Genomic DNA, 25178 nt, shown 5'->3' with positions numbered 1-25178 from the left:
AATAAAATTTGATTCCGAATATAAGGTGCCCATACGGCACTTTTACCTACAAATTAATTGGAAAAATAACAATTAAAAAAAGAAAAGAGAATTTTCAATTTTCAAAAAAGAAAAAAAAGAGAGCCGTCATCAGGAAAAAAAAAAGAAAAAAGAAAATAAAAAAGGAGAAAGCAAAACTAGAAAATGAATAGAAAGAGAGCTCATTCATTTCTGTAATTCCGTTTTAAACCGAAGACCAAAAAGAAAGTGTGAAATTTGAAATACAGAGGTCGTTGCTCCCCATTTTCAAAGATGAACGGCGGCCCCTCTGGTTTCAGTGCGTGCAATTTCTTCTTCTTTTATCCCCTGTTTCCCTTGAAATCTTGATTAATTGTATATTATTTTGATTATTTGGTTGCAGATAATGCTCCGGTGACCAAAACCTTTGTAATTGCATCTGCCCTCTTCACCGTATTCTTTGGGATCCAAGGTCGTTCTTTCAAGCTCGGTTTGTCCTATCAGGTAACCCCCTTGTTTCAGTAGTGTGTCACTTTGAATCTGATTCGATTTTTTTTTTTTAATTTTATGGATTTTGATCCCCTAGACTTTCCCCTCTTTAACTTCACTTTCGATGTTAAATTCGTACTCTCTTTTTTATGTGAACTATTTTCTAGGGTTTTCCTGTAATGCATCTTTGATCTACCATTTCAATTTCAGTATAAGCAGTTGTTTTTCTATTTTTTTCTAATTTACTAGGATTGACTTTTGCTTTTTCTGAAAATTGAAGTAAAAAAGAACTGTCCTGTGATTTTGTGTAAAGAATGAATGATTTTTAATTGTTCTTTTGGTTTTAAAGTGGATCTTTTATTGAACCCGTAATTGTTTTGGTTATCTATGCATCAAGTAGATCTTGACTTTCTTTTACCGTTTTATTCATCAACTACTGATTTAGAAGAGTTCATTTTGAGCTATCATTGCTGTTGGGCTGGTAAGATGAAAATGATTTCTAAGTTTTCTTGTCTGCTCCTCATTAAATCTTTCATAGATTTTTAATTAGTTTCTTTTAGTCTTGCGCTGAGGATATCAGTTGTTTAGATATTTTTGCAATGCAAATACTAAGATACCTGAAATTCATCTTATAAGAGAACAAGTATGTGGGTGATATTCAATTATTAGAACTTATTATTTTGGCCTAATAAGTTGGCTCAAAATCAAGTATTCTTTTGTCACTGATTTAACTGAAGTTGAGAATTGACATACCAAGTAGAGGTTGCTATCTGTTGACATTCTGTGAACCGGAGGACAATATAGTCTAACACATTGTCAAAACTCAGGTTTCTAATCATCGATTGTTGATAATCTTGTAAGACAGACAACTTCAACAACAAACTACATCTTTCCTTACCTGATAGTATTGGCTATACCAACGCATTGCTGTATGCTATATTTAAGACCATATCCCAGAAGCTAATTAGGATGCACACAAATAATATAACTGAAGTGGAAAATTATGATATAGAAGCAGCTTTTGAAGTAGTGAGCTCAAGTGGAAAACAGGCATATATTCAACAATAGAGCCTGCTTTAGTTTCTTTGAATGTCTCAATATATGCTTAATATTATTGTACTACTATAATCATCCTTATGTCCATATTTAGGAATAATAATTAGTATTGAATTAATTGGTGCTACATTTTTTCGAAAACATTTAAAGAAGGGTTGCAATGCTACCTACTTGATTTGTTATTAGTTGAGTGTGCAAAAATTATCACATTTTATTTCAGATAAATAAAATGGAATGGTGTACCTTTTTTAATTTTGCCTCTCCCTAGTTTAAGCGCATCTTTTTATATGCTTGATAAAACAAATTCAGGAAGTATGCTTTCCATTTCCAAAAGCTTACTTGTCTCTGAAGTGGGAAAAAAAGATTGGGGGGGGGGGGGTTAATGTGATATGATTTCTTGTCCAGAAAGCCAAATAGTAAAGTTATGGTAATTTGAGGCAGGGTGAGGGGGTTTGGTCTTAACTCTGCTTTAAAACTGCAAAATATATAATAAAATTAAATGCTGGTAAAGTAACTGGTTGTCATGCCATGGTGTACGTGTCTGATCTCTCATCACCAAAATTAAGTCGAATGGCATTGCATTTGTTTATTTACTTTTGGGGAGTCAAAGATGAAATGTGATCTTCTAGGTTAATTGTGTATAACTCTTACTGGTTGTTCCATCTTTGTGACAGGATATTTTCAGAAAACTTAGCATATGGAAGTTAATCACATCAGTCTTTGCCTTTTCATCTACACCAGAACTGATGTTTGGACTTTATCTACTGTACTACTTCAGGGTCTTTGAGCGACAAATTGGTTCCAATAAGTACTCTGTGAGTAATTGTGGCATTTATACTGGAGCATCCTGTTTTTTTGTCTTATGTATTCCTTTAATGTTGAACCTAGTATTCAGACAGTTAAAATATTATTATAGAATGTATGTGTAGTGAAGTAAACTGCAGTGACCAAACTGTACTACCAATACTCTGAACCATATTAGGAGAGGCCCTGCCATTTAACAGAAACATCTGATATGGATTTGATTTTTTCCCCCTTATTTCACTCTCTTCCAAGATTTGGAAAAGTAGGAAAGTTTGCATATTGGCTGGAGTAGGATCTTAGGGGAAATGCCCAAGCTGTACCAATACAACTGCTGTATTACAGCGCAGCCCTGTATTGAATCAGAATGGAACTAGGGCCAGCTTCATACCAATATTGGCGAAATTTTTGGGGACCCTACAACTAGTAAAGATGTGGTATTGACAACAGTAAATTTGACTTCTGTTGTTCTTAAGTGTCTATTCAGTCACATTATTTAAAATTTTGCTTTTGTGACTGGACTAATGCATCTGTTTCGGGGGGGAAAATGAAAATAAATAAGGAATAGTCAGTGCATGTATGACTTTCATTTGATTTGCAATTGAATAGTGAATCATGTATGTTTCCTTTTACTTTCCAAGTTCTGGTCTCTCCCTCCCCTGACATCCCTCTTCTTCCCTTTCTTCCTATCTATTATATCTGAGACATCTGTTGCCACGGAAATTGGAACCAGCCAGATTCAGTTTCTTTTTCTTCATGAAGTAGGGTAAAACTCCAAAGAAGGAAGGGAATTTATGATGAAAATTCCCTTGAAATCAGTTTCAGCTAGATACAATAATTTACATTCACCTTCTACTACCATTGGCAACTCCTCAAACTTTTGTTCCAGCAAGTAGTGTCATCACCTACAATACACCCTTGTTCTCAATATTATTCTACTACTTGTTCACTTCTTTGGCTGGAGATTATTTTCTGAAACTCCTGTTCTGATGTTGTCTATATTGATTTCAGTGAAGGACTGTTAATCGGTTAATACTTATAAACCGTTTCTTGTTTTTTCCATGTTTGAACATATCCATCCATTTTTGGTTTTAACTGCTAGGCTTAAAACATTATGTGAGGTTTGTCTGCTTTTCTAAGTTATCAACCGTTAAAGAGTAAAGTATTCAACAATCTGTTTTTTTAAGCTACCAAATTTTATGACAATTTGGTATGTAAAAAGAAGTCCGGGAATATGCAAAAATCCCAAATTTATATATTTTCTTTCTTTATTGAATCATTTATAGGAGTTTAAACAAATACTCTGATTGAGAAACTACCATCTAAAAGATTAATTTATTTGATTCATGAATTGTGATGCAAGAAGAAACTGGTAATGGTGCCCAAATTGCTTAAGGTGAAGTTATTAAGAATCCTCAACTAGCTTGTATCACCAGCTTATGTGAATCCCATGCTTTGGTTTTTCAAAATTTGAATGTGGATTTTAATCCATGTTCTTTGTTTGTCCTTTAACCAACAATGAGTACATTTTAAGCAAACTCGTCGTGAAGTTTAAATCTTTGATGTTTGATTACTCAATATTTCAATTAATCTTTAACTTCTTTGATCTCATCTCTTCCCTTAATAAGCTCAATCAACTCTCTAGTTCACTTTTGAACTTTTGATGTTTTAGATAAGAAATTGGAGTCCCAGAGAGAGTCAGTTTGAGTTTCATAAGGTTTTTATAAATCAAAGAGAAAGAGATGGAAGCAATAGGGGAGAGGCAAAGGAAGATGTTATTTACATAGTTTGATTATATCAATTAATTCTTTGCATAATAGACTAAAAATATTTATTTGAATTTAAATTGAAATCTTATAGTTACCCTACTAGTAATGTTAATTTGTTGAAATTATTGGATCTCAAGTCTTTGATCATTTATGTATGAATATTTCATTCAGAATTTGAAATCCAAATCCAAATTTAGGTTGTCAAGAACAAGATGAATTATCTGCTGTTATAAAAATTACTCAGTCACTTTCCCTATCGGTAGCGCATCTAGAGGGGTTATTCTATACATTAGCTTTGCATTAAATTAAGAGAATGAGTTGTCATCAATAGATTTTGATGGTAGTACTCATAAATTTCACATATAATAGTGGATATCATCAATTGAAGCCATTCTCTGTTTGACTTACAAAATGGTTTATATTCTTATATTTCCTTAGTATTGGCAGCTCATACTCTCTTAGAAGCTAAAGTACTTTTTTCCCAATTCCTACACGTAAAATTTTGTCTGCCTTGGTTATGCAGGTTTTTATTTTGTTCTCAGTAATGGCTTCATTCCTCTTTGAGGTTATGGCAGTAGCTATCCTTAAAGGTATGCATTGTCATATCATTCTCTGTCCTTATTTTCTAATCTAAATCTATGTGACATCGATCTTTTTAACAATTTATATTCTTTTTGTCTCAGTTTGTCTAGTCTCTTCTTTTCTTTTGGTAATATTTTCTTGGTCAAGTTTCAAAATTCTTTTCCAAATGAATGAGTATGCTATTAGATGAATGTTTAATTCATCGTAAAGTTTCCTTAAAGAAAGAAGTAAAGAAGCCCCCATATACAATTAGGAATATCTAAGGAATTCTTTTGAATAGGTTCTCAGTTTCATTCTATGAATTAGAATGCTTAATTCTTTGTCATTTCCTTTTGGCTACTAGATATATAACCAATGATTGTTACATGGGAAAAATTAGCTTCTCTTGATGTAGTAATCTCCCATGTACTTATATTAGAACATTGAATTGTACAAATGATTAATTTACCCTTTAACCTAAGTACTTAATACCATCCCCCAAGTTGGAGCAAATATGTCATATGTACCCTGCTTTTGCAAATATATCTTATTCTTGAACCTGGTAGATTTCATTAACAATTGTTGTAATTGGTCCATGAATCTCATTGATTGCGGATTACATTCTATTTGAGTTTATCTCAAACTAGATGACCATCCATCTTATTTTGTTTAGTTTTTTTCATGAAATGCTGGATTTAAGGCTATATGAGGAGAGTTGCTTGACTAGTCAACTTGGCAACCAATCTCTGATAACAATTTGGATCAGTCAACGCATCACCTTGATTAGCTAATAATTTGGTTTTGGGATCAATAGGATCATCAAAAGGGTTGCATCCTAACAATGCATTCAGAAAGTAAGTCAACTAGTCCAGTTAATATTTCTTTTGGGATTGTGAAGTCCCATTACAAGATCTAGCAACTTCTATACCTAAAATATATCACAAATACCTGAAATCCTTGGTTTGAAATTTAGTTCAAAGATATGATATCAATGCTCATATACTTTACCTATCATCACTAGTAATGACAATATCATCTGCATTCTGGTAGAATTTTAATGGCTTTTGTTTGTCAATAGACAACAACTTGGTTTATTCTGCACCTTGGAAGACCTAATTCAATATCAACATCATTGTACCTCCCAAACCATGCTTGTTATGGGCCAAATCTATGTTAGGAAAGGCCATTAATTTTAATTCTCTAACTAAGGCTTAGGTTGTGATTTTACTTCTTTCCTTAGGATTTGTTGTGCATTTATTTCAGTTGATTTCTTTCCTTTCTAGAATGGGTTTCCTATTAATCTAATAAGACTGGTCTGGCATGTATGGAATAATAAAACCTAAGCAGAATTTTTATCAAAACCCTTAAAACTGATTTCAATCTCTCTCTAACGAGTGCTAAGGTTTTAGTCTCCCGTTAATGAGTTGAACTATCAATCCCTAACCTATGGACATAACAATTTGGCATCAATGCCAACGATTCTCAACTGGTAAACAGATTAGTAACTCTTTGGTAGATACGAAGGTAGATCTTCTAGCTGAACAAAACCAAACCTTGACAGCCTCTACCAATCTTACGAAGGTAGACCTTCTAACTGAACAAAACCAAACCATGATAACCTCTACCAATCGTTCTTATTCTATGCATTAGATCCTTCCAAACTCATATCCAACAGCCATCTTTTTCTTTAAATCCAATCAAAAAAAACTTTCAACTCTATATTGGAAAAGTATAATCAGTCTAAACTTCCTGAGTTACTTTTGAAAATATTGAATGCGGGTGAGAAGTTTGAAAAGATTTATTCAATGGTGCTGATAAACCAGAACAGGTTTGTGAAGGTCCACAATCCCTTTCAGGTTTGTGAAGGTTTGTGAAGTTTATCATGACTTCAAGCTTGAGGACAAGCTCTTTTTCCGGGGGGAGTAATGTTATGGACTAAATCTATGAGAGGAAAGTTCATTAATTTTAATTCTCTACTTAAGGTTTAGTTTACGGTTTTATTTCTTTCCTTAGGTTTTGTTGTACTACTATTTTAGTTGATTTATGTCCTTTTAGAATAAGTTTCCTATTTATGCAATAAAGATTGGCTCAGGACGAATGGAATAATAAAACCTAAGCAAAATTTTATCAAGACCCTAAAAATAGATTTTTGAGCTATCAATCCCAGACCCACGGGCATAACAGTGCCCTAGGAGATTGTTTTTACCCATGCAAAGATTACTTCAAATGACATACTAGCTTTGACTTTGCCTGAGCAATGAATCAGGTGGTTTCTACATTTAAACTTCCTCCCCAAGGTCACCATCTAAGTAGGCAATTTGCATGTGTAACTAAATGATAGTTAAAAGTATGCATCAATGGGACAATGGAGTATGCTTGGCAAAAGGTGAAAATGTGTCAAAATAATCAACTTCATGTACGTAAGTTTAATTCTTAGCAACCAAGCAAGTTTTCAATCTATCAATCGAGCCATCTTTACTTTATATGTATAAACCATCTACAACCAACATAGGGAATTCCACAAGTTTGAAACTACCATTGCCCCTCAAGGAACCTGTCTCATTTTCCATGGTATCTAATGAATCCAGATTGGAAAAAGTATAAGAAGCAGATTAGGAATAGATATAGAGGTTAATGTAGAGATAAAAGAGAAATAGTAAGCTGACAAAGCTTGAGGACACAGTTAGAAGTAGGATGAGCCATAAAAGAATGTTTACCAATAGGAAGATGTAAATTAGGAGGAATAGCACCAGGAAAAGGATCCAAGGAAAAGGGAACTCTTCTTGGATTGGTTCAGTTGGCAGAACTGAAGGACTCTACTTCCCGGTGTATACCTACCAACAAGTTAGGATGAGATAATCAACTTGAAAGACTTGAAGAATGATTTGAATTCTTCTGTTGTATAAACAATACGATTGGACTCAATAGGAGCAAGTAGAGGAAGAGAAACGGATTTATATATGAAATGAAAGAATTCACGCAATATGGAGCATGGACAAAACATTTATTAAAAATTGGACAGTAACATTGATATCCTTTCGAAAATGAGATTAACCCTGAAAATACACACTTAATAGATTAAGGGTCCAATTTTACTTACCTTGTGAAAGTTGATGCACAAATGACACATGGATCAAACATTCAAGTAAGGTAGAAGTTCACTCTTCAGGAATAAGTTTAGGAAAGGTATTTGATCAATTAACAAGTTGTAAGTACACTGGAAAACATTTATGAACATACATTTAAATAATAAACAAGTAAACTTAACAGGATTCCTATTGCGGAGTGCAAGTACAAGATGACTAAAATCAGAGCATTCTCATGCAAGAAGGTACTAAGGAAGTAGAGAAATGAAACTGGAGTTTGTTACTATGAACTCAAATAGAAAGACTAAATTGAGTTTTAATTTCAACAGAAGAGGCACAAAAAATTGAAAAGAACTTATGATGATCTTTCATTAGATAGAGCCATTTAACATTAGAACACTCATCTACAAAACTAACAAAGTAATGAAACTCCAGTTTGGAGGTACATTCAATATTTTTGCTTCTTATTTCAAGAGTAACAGATTAAGGACAGACCATTTTTTTTTTCTTGTGAGGGATTGGAAACAACCTTAGCTCTTTGGATGTGGAAATAAAGTGAGATCTATTATACGGTCGGAGTTTTTTGCTTCTTATTTGATTACTAGGAGCTGAATTTTCATTAGTAATAAGCAAAAACATTGAATGTCTCACTTTTGAAATAATAAGCAAAAATTTCTGAATATAAGATTGGAAAGAAGTCCTTCAGATGCGGCAAGACTCAAAAGTAACAAAGTAATGAAACCCTGAAACTGTATCACTAATAAGCAGTTAATTGGATGAGGATGATCGAAGATACTCAGTAAAGCTTGTGCAAGTGTGGGAAGTTCAGCTTCCCCATGAATAATCTACCATTTGATGTTGATGTGATTATACCTGTTATATAATGTTCTTGTTGGATAATTCATGATCTTGATCATATATCGGCTTCCAACAAAAAGATTTTCCCTTATTTTCTTAAAGTTTTTAATGAAGACGGATTAGACATCAGCATGTATGATTGTTATTTTTATGCATGGTTAACTTTACTAGTTTTCTATACTGAATTGGCATTACTGGTAGAGAATTTAATTGACATTTAATGTTTACAGATCCCACATCTAACCTGCTCACTTCTGGACCTTATGGCCTCATATTTGCTTCATTCGTACCCTTTTTTTTTGACATCCCGGTTTCAACATGGTTTCGTATTTTTGGTGTTCGCTTCTCCAATAAGTCTTTCATCTATCTAGCTGGTCTTCAGGTATAGTGAGTATTTAGTTTTTCTGCTTACTGTTAATCTTCTACCTCAAGGGCCAGTGATAAAATTCGGTTTCTTTCTTGCAGCTGCTTCTATCATCTTGGAAAAGATCTCTCTTGCCAGGGATATGTGGCATCCTTGCTGGTTCCTTATATCGTCTAAATGTCTTCCACATCCGAAAGGCTAAGGTTGTTTCCAATCTGACATTCAGAAATTTTTGCTTCTTTAACTTTAATTTTTTGATGGAGACGTGGGGAGTACTTGTAGACTTCCATCTATGCATAGATTGAATGTGATTTCGGCTTCAGCAGTGGTTGCTATGTTTTTTGTATAAACCCATTGATGAATGGTCCTGAGCTGGGGTCTGTTATAACAAATTTCCTACATTTAGAGCTGTAGTGAGTTATGCTTATGTGAATTTGTTTTCATGCCTATGCACTTTGTGCTGCATTTTATGGGGTTGGTATAATTATTTATGCCATCAAAGTTTGGTCGTCTTTTGAGAAATCGAAACATAGGGGAAAAAAGCATGTGAGGTTTTGAACTTCAACATTTTTGGGGTCAATTTCTGCATTTCCCCCTCTATTCTATCAAATTATTAGATGTCACACTAGCCATTTGTCTTGACATGTCATTGTCAGAAATGAAAAACTAGCTTGTTAGCATCTTCATTTCAGAGTGTTGGTGAATTTTCTTGGATTATTGATTCAATAGATGTATTCATTTTTGCTGAAATTCTTGTACAACATTTGACTTCAGTATAGGGACCAGTTGAAGCATTTGATCATTGTTTAATCCAACAAATTTCAGTTTACTTAATTCAAACTTGGTTTTATCTTTATGAGTGAATCCTTTGGAAGTTCTTTTCTTTTTTTCCCATTTTGTTTGGCTTTATTAAGACTAATTTTACAATAAATATTGAGTAATAGTTAAATAAGGATGCCAAGTAAATTAGAATAAAAACTGGAAAAACTGGTAACAACTCTTTATAAAAGGATTAAATGTTTTGCAATTCAAAAGGTCTAGCACTGAAAGTGAAGACATTGAATTTATTCTGATGAGAGGTGAACGATCTTGAAAAATTCTAAGTTTGTTGTTCCTCTAGGGAAAAAGAGATATGGAGTTGAGCTAGAATATAATTATTTCACCTTTTCAACCATTTCTTTAGTTTTTTGATCCAATTTGTAGCCTTATTCTCTGTTCATATGGTGTTATATGATCATTAATTTCAGATTTGTTAAAATCTTACAGTTCCCTGAGTTTATTACATCATTCTTTTCGCGTGTTTCTTGGCCATCTATTGGGAATCCACCTACAACACCAGCTAGGAATCTTGCAGGAAATGTACCTTCCTACACAACTCGCCAAGTGGAGGCAAGTATTCTTTAAGTGCTTCACTTTTGCAATTCTTACTAGGAATCAGAATTAATCGTAAATTACATGGGCTGACATAAACATGCATATCTGTCAACTGTGTATTCATGAAGCATGTGATGGGAATCCCAAGTTGGAGTTGCATCACACAAGGGCTAAGATTTTGCATACAACTCAATATTCTTCCATTGCATTTGATTGATTAAACTTGCATCATGTGGTGCATGTGAATGTTTGTGGTGTTTAACTGCTCCTATTATAGCATGCTTTTGATGATTTACATTTAGTTTCATAATATTGCTTGATGGGTGTGTGTTTGTTATAGTATTTGTACTCAATGGTAGGTGTTGGGTAGTATATTAGTATTCAATAATTTTCAATATTATATTCTTGGTTCATCTATAAAGTTCATGCATTCTTCTGAAGGCTGAGAGATTATTTTGTGCTGGGATGTAACAATATCCACTGTTTATATTGCATATTTATATAACTTGATGCAGTGTACCTTAGTGTCTGAACTACTATATTGAGGAATGTACTTTTGTTGGTCAAAGTCAAAATCTTCTATGTATTCAGAGCAAAATGTTCGTGAGTTACTTGATCTCTAACAGCCCTTTGGAGTTCTGTTAGGGTGAAATGGGTATGACTGCCATTGCTGCATGACTATGATTAGTGAGGATTTGTGGATTTGTTGTGAGTTGTGACCCATGATCATCTTTTAAAAGGATCTATAAAAAAATAAAGAAAAAGGGAACAAACCTGTAATAGAAGGGAGAGAAGTAGGAAATTCTAACTTATTTGAGAGGAGATTTGAGCTTTTAAGCTGAAGCTTGAGAATCAGCACTGAAGATGGGATTAACTCTTTGAATCCCTTCAGGACTCCATCTCAATGCTAAGTATTATAGGAGAATTCTGAGATTTTGAGCTTTTGTAGGTATTAAGTCTGTTAGCAGCGTTATTTTTGGGAAGGGTAGAACCCAAAATATTGGACATTGAAACATTCTGAAGCGGAAAGAATGGAGTCTTCATGGATTGACTGACTAAATCTGTTGGAAAATCTCTTTATTAGCAGCGTGGAGATAGTTTTTATTTGTATGCAAAATGTGGAGTAAAAACATTGGGGTTCATCACAGTTAGTGCTGCTCGAACATAAAAATGTAACGTGAGAAGTTTATATTGCTTGTTTGGAAATAACTTGCTCGCCAGAGGATTTGATTTCATGATGCCGTTCTTCTTCCCTGCTTCTGTGTTCCTTCCCTCATAAGGCCAAATCAAGCTCCATTCACCATTTCTCTCACCATTCACTTATTGCCATTTTCATCAATAAAGATCACACTTATCAACCCTCAAATTCAGCTCTGTGGAGAAGTCAAACTCTGGTTATTTAAACTCTGAAGATTTTTAGATTTACATTTTTGGTAAAAGATTAGCTAGATTGATGTGCAGAATGTTCTCTCTCTTGAAACTGATACGCATGAAGTTTTGCCGTCCATTGTATCAATTTTTCCGATGCAAGTTCAGATTCTTCCAAATAACAGCTCATTAACTCCCTTGTTTGCAGAGAACCTATGCATCCGCAGTTGCTTCTTCAGCCATAGAGCCATCGGAGGATGCTGTTGCTACACTGGTGTCTATGGGCTTTGATCAGAACTCAGCTAGGCAGGCACTTGTGCATGCTAGAAATGACATCAATGCTGCCACAAACATTCTTCTTGAAGCACAGTCCCACTAATTGAAACATAGAATTGCTGGCGAAAAGTGGATGCCGGGATGTTATTTCATTGGTATAAATGCATAATCACACATATAGTGGATGGCAACCGATTTGCTTGCCTCCTGGGGTTATGTGGCATTCCAAGATTTCACTATGGAGTAGTATTTTCTTCCATTTTGCCCTCACGTATTTCTGTTAGTAGCAGTAATCATACACCAATGCAACTCAAAACTTGGGAGTTCTTTTTTTTTTTTTTTTTGAAATTGTTTACCTTCATGCAAATGCATGCATCTTACCAAAAGGATACATGTGCGTAATGATGCAAGTTTTGCATTTGAGGCTTATGGTCCAAAATTACTGACAAGTTTGTAAATTTGTTCGACTTAAATAGACAATTTAGGTACCATTTAGTTCCTGCCAAACCACCTCATTATTCCAGACTACAAGAAGAAAATGCCGATAATATATAAAGCTTAATGAGCGTTTTGGTATCTCAACATGGTGGCTATATTTTGGTTGGTATTGGTGTTCTGTTTTTTTACCTGGTATTTAGATTCCAATGCTGCTTACCTTTTATTGCTTGCTTAGCGTCGATAGCCAATAAAAACATAACATGTGGATTAAATATTAATCTGTGTGGCCCCTTAATTTTCTCATGTGGACTTACTCTTAGGAGCAAGAGTCAGGTCTCTACAAGTATTTTGGGTTTTAATCATGGAATCCAATGGATTTCAGCATCTTTCTTAACCCAACAACTGGGTTTTAGGGTTTAGCTGATTTTAGCTATCCAAAAAAAAAAAAAAAACATATATCATTTACTTTCCTTCAACGTTCATTTGTTTTCCTTGTCGTTTTTTTCTACGTCTTCGTCAACAAAACATGTGGTTACTCTATTAGCGAGCAGACTTTTTCTTTGAAGTGAAACTAGTAACCAGGTTGTTGAAACTACCACTTCACAAAACCCAAGATTTACAGTGTAGTGGGTTGTTGTTCCACTTCCCTAATTTTTCCTCCGAGAACCTCTAGTCTAACCACTCCAACACCTGCGCCTTGCTGTTCCAGCCGACCATGGCATGAACAACTGCCCACCAGCCCCCTTACCATCCTTGTTTTTGTCCCGATGTTGGATTCTGATAAATTTTTCGATAGGAAAGTGATAAGTCATCGGAATAATAGTTTTTGGCCTAGGATTTAGGCCAAGGTGTCATGTGGTGTTTGCCGTGATGCCCATTTCCATGCTGACTCGTTTTCTCTAAGTTTTCTGTCACTTGTGGTTTATCGAGTCTATGTGGGAACTTGATTTTGTTTGGGTTCCATTGCATATGGTTTTTTAGGTCAGAGATGTTTCCATACCCATGAGAGCAAGGGACTATATGCTACCATTTTCACGGTGACTCGATTTCTCTAAGTTTTCGATTTGTGGTATATCAAATCTCTATGGGAATTCGATTTTGTCTGGGTTCTATTGCATGTGTTATTTTAGGTCAAAGATGCTTCCATACCTATAAGAGTAATGAATTGTATAAATTGTGTTAATATCATGTATAAATCTAGTTTGATTGGACAAATAATTTTAATTTCACCCTCCTCTCTAAGAATTAGATAGAGTAATTGGCTCTCCAATTACACTTAATTGACATAAATGACTATTATAAATAATTGTATTTATTTAGTTTTCTTAATTTAATATATTCACAATTTTTTTTTTTACATATAATTTAATCTATTTTAATATTATACATATTTTATATATTATTATTAAATAGTTTCAAAGCATATATTTTATTATTTATTATATATTATTTTTAAATATAAATTTTATATTGAATACGTAGTTTTTACATGCATGCTAAATTTCTAGTCATAAAATAAATTTTTTTTTTACTAACAAGATAAATTCTAACATATAAACTATAATTTGATTTAAGGAAGATAAAGTTTAGTTTTTGTGCGATTTATAAGTAGAAGAGTGATGAGCTTTCCAAGTTACCATGTTAAACCAAAGCTGGTGACCTTTTCTGGAAAAGACATGCCAAGAAAATTATGCGTTTGTATTTTGAAGAACGTCAAATTTTGATGTGAGGAAAATGATGATGATCATCATATGTGAAAAATCTTTGTTATTTTACATCATGACTAATATTAATAAATTATTGAGCCAATTTATAGCGATTTGGTGACCATCACAATTGTTGTTATAATAGCGATTGGAAATGAATAAATTATAATCAGAATTTCAGCTTGAATTAAAAACACCCCTCACGTCTCTCTACTATTTTTATATATATCGTTATTGTTTGGTGTGATTAAAATCATCTTCAAACAAGAAATGATGAGAGAGAGAGATAGAGGCAGGCAAAAATGTCAAAAAAGAAATAAGTAGCAATACTTGCGGGGCCTTATAAATAATGATTCATGCCAGACAAACCTCCTTCCATTTATCCTATTTTCAATCAATAATTTCATATCTTTAATATTTATAATCTATTTTTTATTTATTTTAATTTATAATTTATAATTTATAATTATAAATTTTTATTTTAAACCTAATCCGAAAATTTAAAAATGATTTCATCCAAATTCAACTAACCTAAAATCAACTTCATCAGCCCAATGGATACTACAACGTATGATAAAAACAATACAATCAGCCAAATCATATATCATTTATTTAATAACATGCTCTTGTCAACCTCAATTTTACAAGAAAAAGAAAACCCAAATCTACACTTGTTTTCATATTTATGCTATTGCTCTGCTTCTGCTATATGTTGCTCTATATGACCATATCTTTTTTTTCTGTTTGAAATCTGCTATATCTATCCAATATAAAAGAAAAAAAACCAAGTACTGCCATTAATAACATCAACAACTCTTCCCTAGAAAATGCATGATTTTGATGTTCTCCATTGATCTAAATCAATTTTCTGATAGCTTCTGTTAAATTTATATTTATATTTATATATTGATGTATATGATCAAAATATTTAACAAATAAATAAAAAAGTGTATATATTTGTTGGCCAAAAAAAAACTCAGAGCTAAGCTTCCCATATACATATATGCAAAATCACCAAAGGGTAGTACTGGCCTGTAAACAAAGCCTCAAAAATATAATGCTCTCACAATAAATTTAAAAAAAAATAAATAAAGGGAAGAAATGAAGCTTTGGGTAATGCTCATCTTTTTCTCTCTCACTTACCTCTTATTGTGTAAAGGATTTGGACCTGTATACACTTTCCTTTGTTGTGCTGCAAAAATGTCATCTCCATTTTTACCTTGAGATTTAATAAACTTGGGACTTTTTTGCTCACCATTAGACCCACCAGCTTTGAATCTATGAACACCACCTGCATAACATGGAGTCTCAAACTGTAGTAGCAGCAGCAGCAGCAGCAGCAAGAGAGACAAGCAAGCTAGCCTTGTTCTTAGGCACATGATGGCATGGAAAGGTAGTTTTCAAGTTTGAAGATGCACTCAAAATCAAAACTTTGGCTGTTGTTTTCTATAAAGAAAGCTCTTGTTTTTTGGAGTTTAGAAGCCTTGGGGTTTGAACTCGAAGAGGAGCTGCCTTTTAGGCAGGCAAGTCAATATTTGTTGAGAGTCAAAATGCATAGGAAATGATGCCTGGTTGTTTCTACTATCACTATTAAAAAATAAACCACAATGGAAATAAAAAAAAAATTAACAAGTCTTAAAAAAGTTTTAAATTTTTTAGGTTGTGAAAGTTCCACTGAAAGAGAGAGAGAGAGCATGATATAATATCAGAACATGGGAGCTCCACTCAGTCTTTTATCAATACTGAGTCATTTGATAACAGTGATTTTGATTGGCTGTTTTTGGCAATGAAAAGCCCTTGCTTTTGTAGGCCTGACTAATATATACCAAATATCCTTCATCTTCATTACAATTTAATAAGACATGTCTTAACCCTTTTTTTTCTCATTGACAAATCCCAATTGTAGTTTGGTTATTAACTGATCACTTTCACATATAATTTGAATATATTTGGTGACCTAACAAGCAATGCATTTATCAGATGTTAATGTAAAACATCGTACAAATCAAGTATCATCCTCTTTGGATAAGTGTAGCTGAAAAGGGCCACACTCGCGAAGTATGACCCTTGAAGTCATTGTAGAACAGAATCATTGAATAGCAAGACCTTTGCTTTGATTTCTCTTCATTCTGATATAACAACCTTTAAAACAAATTTTATATATTTTATCTCTAAATTATTTAGTAAAAATATTATTGAAAATTTTCATTAAACTTTTTCAAAGCTTAAAAATACTCACAAAATATTCTAAATATGTTCTTGTTCCAAATGTTTTTGAGTTAATCTTAAGTTATTTCAGAGTGTTTAAAATGTTTTTTGGCGAGTAAATATCAGTACCTAAGGTTTGTGTCTGGATACTTTACAGACCAGTAGCCATAAGACAAAATAGGAGGGCAATGTATCGATATTGGTTCTTGAGGCATCAATACATGTGCTTTAGGTATCTATACTATACATGCCTCTAAGGTGTCGATACCACAACCTTTAGAACGAGTACTAATGGCTAGTTTTTGTAAAAGGTACTGATACTCTCTTTGTAAGTATCAATACTTGTCTTCCAAGTCAACTTTTTCTACTCGAATGTTTATCTTGCAACAACTCTATTTTATCCCCATCGACTCTAAATGAGTACAAACCAATTCCTTAATATAAATGCATTCTAAAAATAAAAAATCCTAGCATCCAAATCAAGAAAAATACTCTTTAATTCTCTTTATTTTCTTAAACATAGTCTTAATTGCTTTCATTGTAAAATCCTTATATGGGTTTTAGTGAGCTTAATATTATAAATACCTACGTTTTAGAGGTTTATTTTTGAACTTAATCTCTCACTAATGGTAAATCGACATTGTTATTAGTTTAGCTTTGAAAACTAATGTTAGTGTTCTTTTTGCTATATATATAAGTTTGTGAACTAAAAAAATCCTTAATTGAGACATTTTAAAACAGTGGAGTTAGAAAATTGAAGCTGAACTACTATAATTCGAAGTACCAAGCATTTTTATCCTACATATAAACAAAAAATTTAATATCTTAATTCACGCATAACGCATAGTAGAGAGAGCAAAATCTAATCCACCTATGGTACTTTTAGGTTAATCATACTGGTTATTAGAAGTAGCTAATAACATTGCAAGAATGATCTTATCAAATTATTTCAAATTAATGTATGAAGACTGTTTTTCAAATTTGAATATTGTAAAGGACGATAACAATAATTTAACCTAAAAATGAGTATAACTCGGTGCACCGTGGAGTATAAAGATGGGTTTATGCATTAGCATTTAAAGTCCTTCACTTCCCTCTCTTCACTCAAAATTCAAAAACCCAAAGCCTCAACCTAATGGAAGAATCGGCGTCGTCCGTAGATGAATTATGGCAGGATCAAGAATCCTCTTCCCAGTCTTCCTTCGATACTTATTTGCTTGGCTTTGTCATCGCCAATATAGTAGGCCTTCAGTATTACAGAGGCAAAATCAGTGGCCGAGAAATGGTGGGACTTGTGCGAGAACCTCTCAACCCTTACGACGGCAACGCCCTCAAAGTTCTTAACACTAGAACCCTTCAAGTTGGCCATATCGAGCGTTCCGTAGCCGCCGTACTTTCGCCTTTGATTGACTCTCACTTGATTGTCGTCGAAGGTATCGTGCCTAATTCTCGTAGTGCTAGTAATAGGTATAAAATCCCCTGCCAAATTCACATTTTTGCTAGATTAGAAGCCTTTAATTCAGTTAAATCCGCGATTTCACGAGGTGGATTGGAGTTAATTTCCCACTCTGATGTGTCTTTCACGTTGTCTGAGGCTGCTGTGGTTAAGGGAAACAGAGCTGGAGGAGAGTCCCAGAGTTTGGATAAGGTTTTCAAGTTGGTCGAAAAGAATGTTAGCAAGAAGGCAGCAATGGAACCCATAGAGCCTCCAAATGAGGTTATTATATCTCGGCTTTTGTTGCACCAAAAGGAAGGTTTAGGATGGTTACTCCATAAAGAAAATTCGAATGAGTTGCCTCCTTTTTGGGAGGAGAAAGGTGGAGAATTTGTAAACGTGTTGACAAATTATCAGACTGATAAACGTCCTGAGCCTTTGCGAGGAGGGATTTTTGCTGATGATATGGGATTAGGTAAGACTCTAACTTTGCTTTCTTTGATTGCATTTGATAAATTTGGTAGCTTTGTTCCCAATTCTGGTGATGCTGGTATAGAAGAGATTGTTCAGGAGGATGTTAAGAAGGGAAAGAGGGGTAGAGGAGCTAGTAAGAAAGGTACTGGACCTCGAAAAAAACGTAATACTAAGGAAGCTGAATTTGGCAGTAAAGCTAAGGGGAAATCTGTCAGTGTAGCTGATGGGTGTGTCAGTTTTTCCGGCCGAAGAACGACATTAGTTGTGTGCCCCCTCTCTGTGTTTTCATCATGGATTACACAGATTGAAGAACACACTAGTCCGGGGAAATTGAAGGTGTATATGTATTATGGAGGAGAAAGAACTAAGGAAGTTGAGGAGCTTAAGAAGTATGATATTATTTTGACTACTTATAGTACTCTGGCCACTGAAGAATCTTGGTTTGACTCCCCTATGAAGAAGATAGAGTGGTGGCGAGTCATCTTAGATGAGGCACATGTGATTAAGAATGCAAATGCCCAACAGAGTAAAGCTGTCACTAATTTGAAGGCCACTTGTAGATGGGTTGTTACAGGAACTCCCATCCAAAATGGCTCATTTGATTTGTTTTCTTTGATGGCATTTTTGCAATTCGAACCATTTTCTATCAAGAGCTATTGGAGAAGTTTGGTTCAACGACCCCTTGCGCAGGGTAATAAGAATGGTCTCTCACGTCTCCAGGTAGCCAAGCATAACTAAGACAGCTCTTAATGAAAACATGTATTGTTATTTAATATTTGTGTTATATGTGTATAATATGTAAAAAAGAAGAAGAAGAAGAAATTAACTAGATTTATGAAGTAATTGAATCATGTATGAGGAAACTAAAACTGTCACCTGAGTTGCTCAAACTTAATCTTACAAGATAGCCTTTTCAGTTGAACATGATAGTTGACTACTTGAGCAGAAGTAGCTCACTTAGACATCTATGTAGGAATTAGGATAGGCTCCTTTTCATTTCATTCTTTCTTATGCATATTGATTTGTTATGAAATAAAATTCTTTCAGGTTCTAATGGCCAGCATCTCCTTGCGGAGAATAAAGGGTAATAACTTAGTTGGATTGCCACCTAAAACATTACAAACATGTTATGTTGAGCTTTCTGTAGAAGAGCGTGAACTTTATGACCAGATTGAAGGAAAAGCCAAAAATGTTATCCAGGAGTTCATTGCAAATGACAGTCTAGTGCGCAACTATTCAACCGTGCTTGGCATGCTTTTACGACTTCGGCAGATTTGTACTAGTCTTGCCCTGTTACCTCTGGATCTCCGAGCGATGTTTCCATCTAGCAATGTTGAAGGTATTCAAAGTTATTAAAATATATCCTACTCATATACCTTGACATTTTTTTTAGGTTCCATTAAAATTTTATTCAATACTGTTTGCCGAATTGTTATATTTTGGAGATTCAATTTAGTTGCTTGCTCTAACAGATTGAATATTTAGGTTAAGATCAAGGCCAAAGAATTTATGGTTTATGTTGAAACCCTTTGTGCGTTCTATGGAATATATGATTCCTACAGGCAGATTTCATTTATTTCTGGACTATTGCAACTACTGACAGACATGCTATGTTTTTATGTGCAATCTCTAGGAAATTTAGTAAAAAGAGATTTGTCATGTAATTGAATCATTTTACTAAGATCACTTGTTTCAGAAGTCCCCCTGCGGTTTTGAGTTTAGTGGCCACAAAGAAATTTAGTCAGAGAATGCTTGAACCCGTTAAATGTTATTGGAGAATTCTTAATGGGAAGACGTTTAAAGGATGTTGAAGGTACAAATTAGGACAAGGAAATATAGATGTGCTACTGGAGGGGATCTTTTCTTTCTTTGGAGAATTGACTGAAGCACTTACTGACTTCACAGAAAATCTCTAGAAAATAAGTTTTGGCTGGATACTTTTTTTGTGTGTGAGACACAAATATGTAATATATGATGCTTCAGTAGGTGTCATAAGTTAGCTTGTAAAGAAAAATTATGGTTCTGAGGACATTAGGGTCTAGGCTTCATGATAAAGGAAATCCTCAGGCAGCTAAGATGGAATGTGATAGTAGTTCAGAAGGTTAAAAGATGTTGTTTGCCCTGATAAGTAATCTTAATTCCTTTTTGTCTGTTACCTGGGTTTATCAAAGTTTAAGAGGATGTCATTTATGGACTTGTTAAGAGTGGTTAGTTAGGATAAGTAGTTTGTTAGGTCTTGTCCCAGAGTACGATGATCAGTGATTTTGATGTTGGTAACATTATATACTGGATATTTTTCTGGTGAAAGATTGTTGTAATGATTTTGCAACCCAGGAAAACTTTCTTTAGCTTATGTTTAAGAAAATGAATGGCAATGGAATTTTAAATAAATTTATGTATTCAGAGAATTATCAGTGCTTTTAGAGGTTCACCTCTTTCTGCACTTACTGGGGATCTGATCGTGCATTCTGCTGCATGCTTTCTGGTAGAGCTGTGTATTAGGTCAGTCAGTGTATATTCTGCCTCATGATACTTTGCTTCTGGGCATGCTAGTATTGTTCTTCTAATGGATATTGCCGTGTTGTTCTTCAGATTGTTCACTGTTTTCATTTTTATAGAAATGTTTCTGCATCATGGTACAAGGTGGAACTATTTTCTAGCATGCTGACGATTGTTGTTATAGTTCAATTATGACATGTATATAAATTTGAAACAGATGTATCCAACAACCCAGAGTTGCTAAAAAAGATGGTTGTGATGCTACAAGATGGCGAGGATTTCGACTGTCCTATTTGCATCTCTCCTCCTGTTGATGTAGTAATTACATGTTGTGCCCACATCTTTTGCCGATCCTGCATCCGTAAAACCCTACAGCGTATGAAGCCATGCTGCCCTTTATGTCGTCAACCCTTATCTCAGTCTGATCTCTTTTCAGCCCCTCCAAAATCTTCTGAAGCTGATCACACTGAAATATCATCAAGGAACCCCACATCATCGAAAGTATCTGCTCTACTAAGCCTCCTTCGGAAGTCAAGAGATCAAAAGCCAGCTACAAAGTCAGTTGTTTTCTCTCAGTTCCGAACTATGTTGCTACTACTTGAAAAGCCGCTGACAGATGCTGGTTTTAAGATATTGCGTTTAGATGGATCAATGAATGCAAAAAAGAGAGCTCAAGTGATTAAAGAGTTCCAAGTTCCAGGACCAGATGGGCCGACAGTTTTGCTTGCAAGTCTCAAGGCTTCAGGTGCAGGTATCAACCTTACAGCTGCTTCTAGAGTTTACTTGATGGAACCATGGTGGAACCCAGCTGTTGAGGAACAGGCTATGGATAGGGTTCATCGTATCGGGCAGAAGGAAGATGTAAAGATTGTAAGGCTGATTGCTCGGAACAGCATTGAAGAGAGGGTACTGGAGTTGCAAGAGAGGAAAAAGAAAGTAGCAACAGAAGCTTTTGGAAGGAAGGGCCCAAAGAATCGGAAAGAAGTCACGATAGATGATCTTCGCACTCTCATGTCCCTGTGAGTTTTCAGGCATCATGTTTCTAACCCCTCCATGGAGCACTTTTACTGTTTTTTTGGTTATAATAGGATTTCTAGGACTCACTTTCAAGTTTTATAGGCCTTTAAATGCCTAATGTGGAACTTCTGGGATATTTTGTTGTAAATATCTACTACCTAGAACTTGTTTTTTTTTTTTTATTATCAAATGCTACCTAGAACTTGAAATCCAGGAAAATGGGATATTTTGCCTTGAAATTCATCAGATATTTATGAAGAAATGGAGAGAAAAGTGTTGAATTCCATTAAGTGAAGAAAGCTCTGCACAGTAGCATTTAACTTAAATTTCCTTTTAATGGAGACAATAATGGCGTGGTAACGTAAACATAACAACTGTTGTAAAAAGACAAGATGCTCCATTTAGGGCAGGAATGTGGGAGAAAAGACAAACAAAACGAATAACAGCTAAGTAGAGATGGCAGTACTTTTGATATCTTTATTAGAAGATGGAACAGTAGCCTCCTTTACAATTTCATCTTCAGTCTTGTTATCATCCTTTACAGCTAGCATAACTAGAAGCACCAGCAATGGATAACTTATAGTAGTGAGTGACCAATTCACAATCAACTGGGAAAGTAACGGAACCTTGTGTGTATCAACCTGCCAAGCAACTGCTGCTCCTGCACTTTGTACTCCCTTATAGAATCCACTATATCTGCAACATTATTACGAGACATCAAACAAAAGTAAAAAATGGATGGACACCGAAAGAACATGTAATGAAGAAAAGAGCACTACCTGCTGAGTGTCTGGGAATCATCAGCTAAGGCTCCTATAACCCAATAAACCATGCTTTGAAACATGGCATCAAGCAATCCATAGCTAAAGTACAAAATAAAAGGACCAGCAAAAGAAGAGTCCTTGAAATCCAACTTATTACTTGGAGGATGATCATGTGAATAAGGAAGCTGATTGGCAAGACCACCACCCCAAATTGCAGTACCAAGCAAAGCAACAACACTAATCCCAACAAAACCCCTCATCCTCCTGCTTTGGAAACTGAAATCCAATATGTAACCAATCCCAATAGAACCTAACATTTGTGCCCCCCAATAAAACACATTGTTTAACCCTCTAGTTCTAAGATTAAAAAGAACAGCATTCACATTATTAAACTGATAACTATAAAAGAAATTACTAGCCCAAGCAGCAGGGACAATAAGCAACATTTTCCAATTAGTAAACAATTTAAGGACCTCAGTTGCTTCTTTAGAGACACTAGAGTACTTAATATCGGTACAACGTGTACCATCATTACGAACAACACGGTTAGGAGGCAAAATAGCAAAAGAAAGAAGAGTTCCTGCTGACATAAAGCACATGAAGCCAATATAAGTAGCATCATTCACAGAAGCTGCTTCGTTTCTATGGTAATTCAGAATAAAAGGAATCAATCCACCAATGACACCACCCATGTTGAATATACTCCAAAACAAGGAAATATAAGTGCCTTTCCGATTTGGTGGAGGATAACTAGTCATAATAGCACCTTCACAAGCCCAAAGAAGACCAGCTCCAATACCCAGTAAAGCACCGGCAATGATAACAAAACCTTGGTGTTGTTGCTCGTTGTAATAAAGCAAAGAACCAGCGTATAAGACATAAGTGCTACAACCGGCAGCAAGGGTAAGATGGGGTCCGAGGATGTTGTAAATGCCACCACCTAAGATACCAAACACGGTGAAAGTGGTGTAAAGGGCGGTGTTAGCGTTGTTGGTGGCGGTTGGATCGACTTGGCCTCCTCCTCCCATACCAGATAAGGCGTTGAACATTCCAGGGCAACAAAAACATACTAGGCCTATAAGGGAGACTTGAACAAGTGGGGAATTGTATCTGAATCTTGATTTTGTGGACAATTTGGTGATTGATTCTTCATCTTTAACTTCAACTTCGGCACCCATTTTCTTTTTTTTTTGGGTCAAAGGATCGAAAATGGCAAGAAAATTGGGAGTAAGATTCAGAATAACAAGTATCAGCTGCTTATAAAGAGGACTGATCTAATGGTTTGCTAGCTTTAAGGAAGAGCAAACTGAGGGTAATTATTCATGATAGGCAACAAAACCGTGATCATGAAAAAAGAAGAATAAAAAATTAAAACAATTTTACGTCTTTGGAAGTATTAATCGTGTCGTCGTCTTGTTGACGATGAACTTTTGTTTAGGGTTAAATTACATTTTAGGGCTTGAATTTAATAATTTTTTTTCATATTGGAGCTTAAATTTTTTTAGTCTAAGTTAGACATTGAACTTACAATTATTTTCATATTGAGGTTTGACCTCTTTTTTTTCTTAAAATTCTAGAGTTTAGGTCTTAAAGTTAGAATAATTGTCAAGTTTAAGGACTACCTTAAAAAAATAAGTTTAAGGAGAATAATTGTTTAATTCATGGCCGTGAGAATAATTGTTAAGCCCAAGATTTAATTTAGACAAAAAATTTAATACCAATACAAAGAAAATTACTTAATTTTTTTAAAATTAAAATTTTTAGTGATAATGTATGGAATAATTAACTTCCAATAACAAGTAGTGGAATATCCAGAAAAAAGGTTAAGAAATGAAAAAAAGGTAATAGAATAGTTTCCAGAATTAAAAACTTTATGCATGAAGACAAAAGGTGAAAGTAATATTTTATCCATCACATCTCAGCTAAATAAATATATAGAAAGTTGAAATTGAGATTGAGAATCAAAAGATTCCAAAGGTGAATATTTAGATTGACATTAAAGTTTCAATTAATTATACCCCCATTTGACTTTTTATAGCAACTACACATAACGTGTTTGTGACATTTGTCACCTCATCCTTTACGTTATGGTTAAATTGATTGCTAAAAAAGAACATAAGCTACCGTCTTGTTTATGAAATTATTTATTCTTATTCTTATTTCATATAGAAAAAGAAGGGAATGCAACTGAAAACAATGTTTTGACAACTCCCTTGGTAGCATATTTTCCAAGCACAACCCAGCTGCCGGCCTTCTACTTTCACAACATAAAAATCTTTAGCTACCTTAATTAATGTATATTGTTGCCATCTTCTAAGCAATTTACTTGAATACCATCATTTGTTTTGTTGCCGGCTCTCTTTCTGCGCAACAAATTAAGGGTATTATTTTTTTAAAAATAACGAATTGGAGCAAAGTCAGATGAACCAGTCAACTTCTAAGCCCTATAATGTATGTTTAAATAAGTCAACTTCTTACTAACTTAGTTTTGAAACCACGCAAAACAAGTGCCAGCATAAAAACAAAGCCACAATAAGATGAAAAGGAGAAAGAGACAAGACATATAAGCAGTGCGCATGCGTTCATCCTCTCGTTAGTCTTCTACAAGTAGAGGATGTATTGTGTTATTATTATACTT

At 34.4% G+C, this 25178-nt stretch overlaps 3 protein-coding genes across 3 annotated transcripts; 2 read left to right on the top strand and 1 right to left on the bottom strand.

Moving 5' to 3' along the window:
• The first annotated feature begins 1 nt into the window (after position 1).
• LOC108464088 (rhomboid-like protein 20) lies at positions 2 to 12606 on the top strand. The gene is made up of 8 exons (XM_017764180.2): positions 2 to 316; positions 401 to 501; positions 2217 to 2357; positions 4636 to 4702; positions 8848 to 8999; positions 9083 to 9184; positions 10248 to 10370; positions 11932 to 12606. Exons 1-8 carry the CDS (start codon positions 292 to 294, stop codon positions 12100 to 12102), a joined length of 882 nt encoding a protein of 293 aa, XP_017619669.1. The 5' UTR covers positions 2 to 291; the 3' UTR covers positions 12103 to 12606.
• Positions 12607 to 17392: 4786 nt separating this feature from the next.
• On the top strand, positions 17393 to 22015 carry LOC108464091 (putative SWI/SNF-related matrix-associated actin-dependent regulator of chromatin subfamily A member 3-like 1). The gene is made up of 3 exons (XM_017764183.2): positions 17393 to 18980; positions 19308 to 19599; positions 20977 to 22015. The coding sequence occupies exons 1-3, from the start codon at positions 17487 to 17489 to the stop codon at positions 21780 to 21782; spliced, it is 2592 nt and encodes an 863-aa protein (XP_017619672.1). The 5' UTR covers positions 17393 to 17486; the 3' UTR covers positions 21783 to 22015.
• A 76-nt stretch (positions 22016 to 22091) lies between these two features.
• On the bottom strand, positions 22092 to 23970 carry LOC108464092 (UNC93-like protein 1). The gene is made up of 2 exons (XM_017764184.2): positions 22556 to 23970; positions 22092 to 22472 (listed from the first exon to the last, which is right to left on the bottom strand). The coding sequence occupies exons 1-2, from the start codon at positions 23716 to 23718 to the stop codon at positions 22223 to 22225; spliced, it is 1413 nt and encodes a 470-aa protein (XP_017619673.1). The 5' UTR covers positions 23719 to 23970; the 3' UTR covers positions 22092 to 22222.
• Between the last annotated feature and the right edge of the window lie 1208 nt (positions 23971 to 25178).

Source organism: Gossypium arboreum, chromosome 13 (assembly GCF_025698485.1).
Source record: "Gossypium arboreum isolate Shixiya-1 chromosome 13, ASM2569848v2, whole genome shotgun sequence".
Taxonomy (NCBI): domain Eukaryota; kingdom Viridiplantae; phylum Streptophyta; class Magnoliopsida; order Malvales; family Malvaceae; genus Gossypium; species Gossypium arboreum.
The sequence above is the reverse complement of the archived record's forward strand: the minus strand, read 5'-3'. Positions and strand labels throughout refer to the sequence as shown.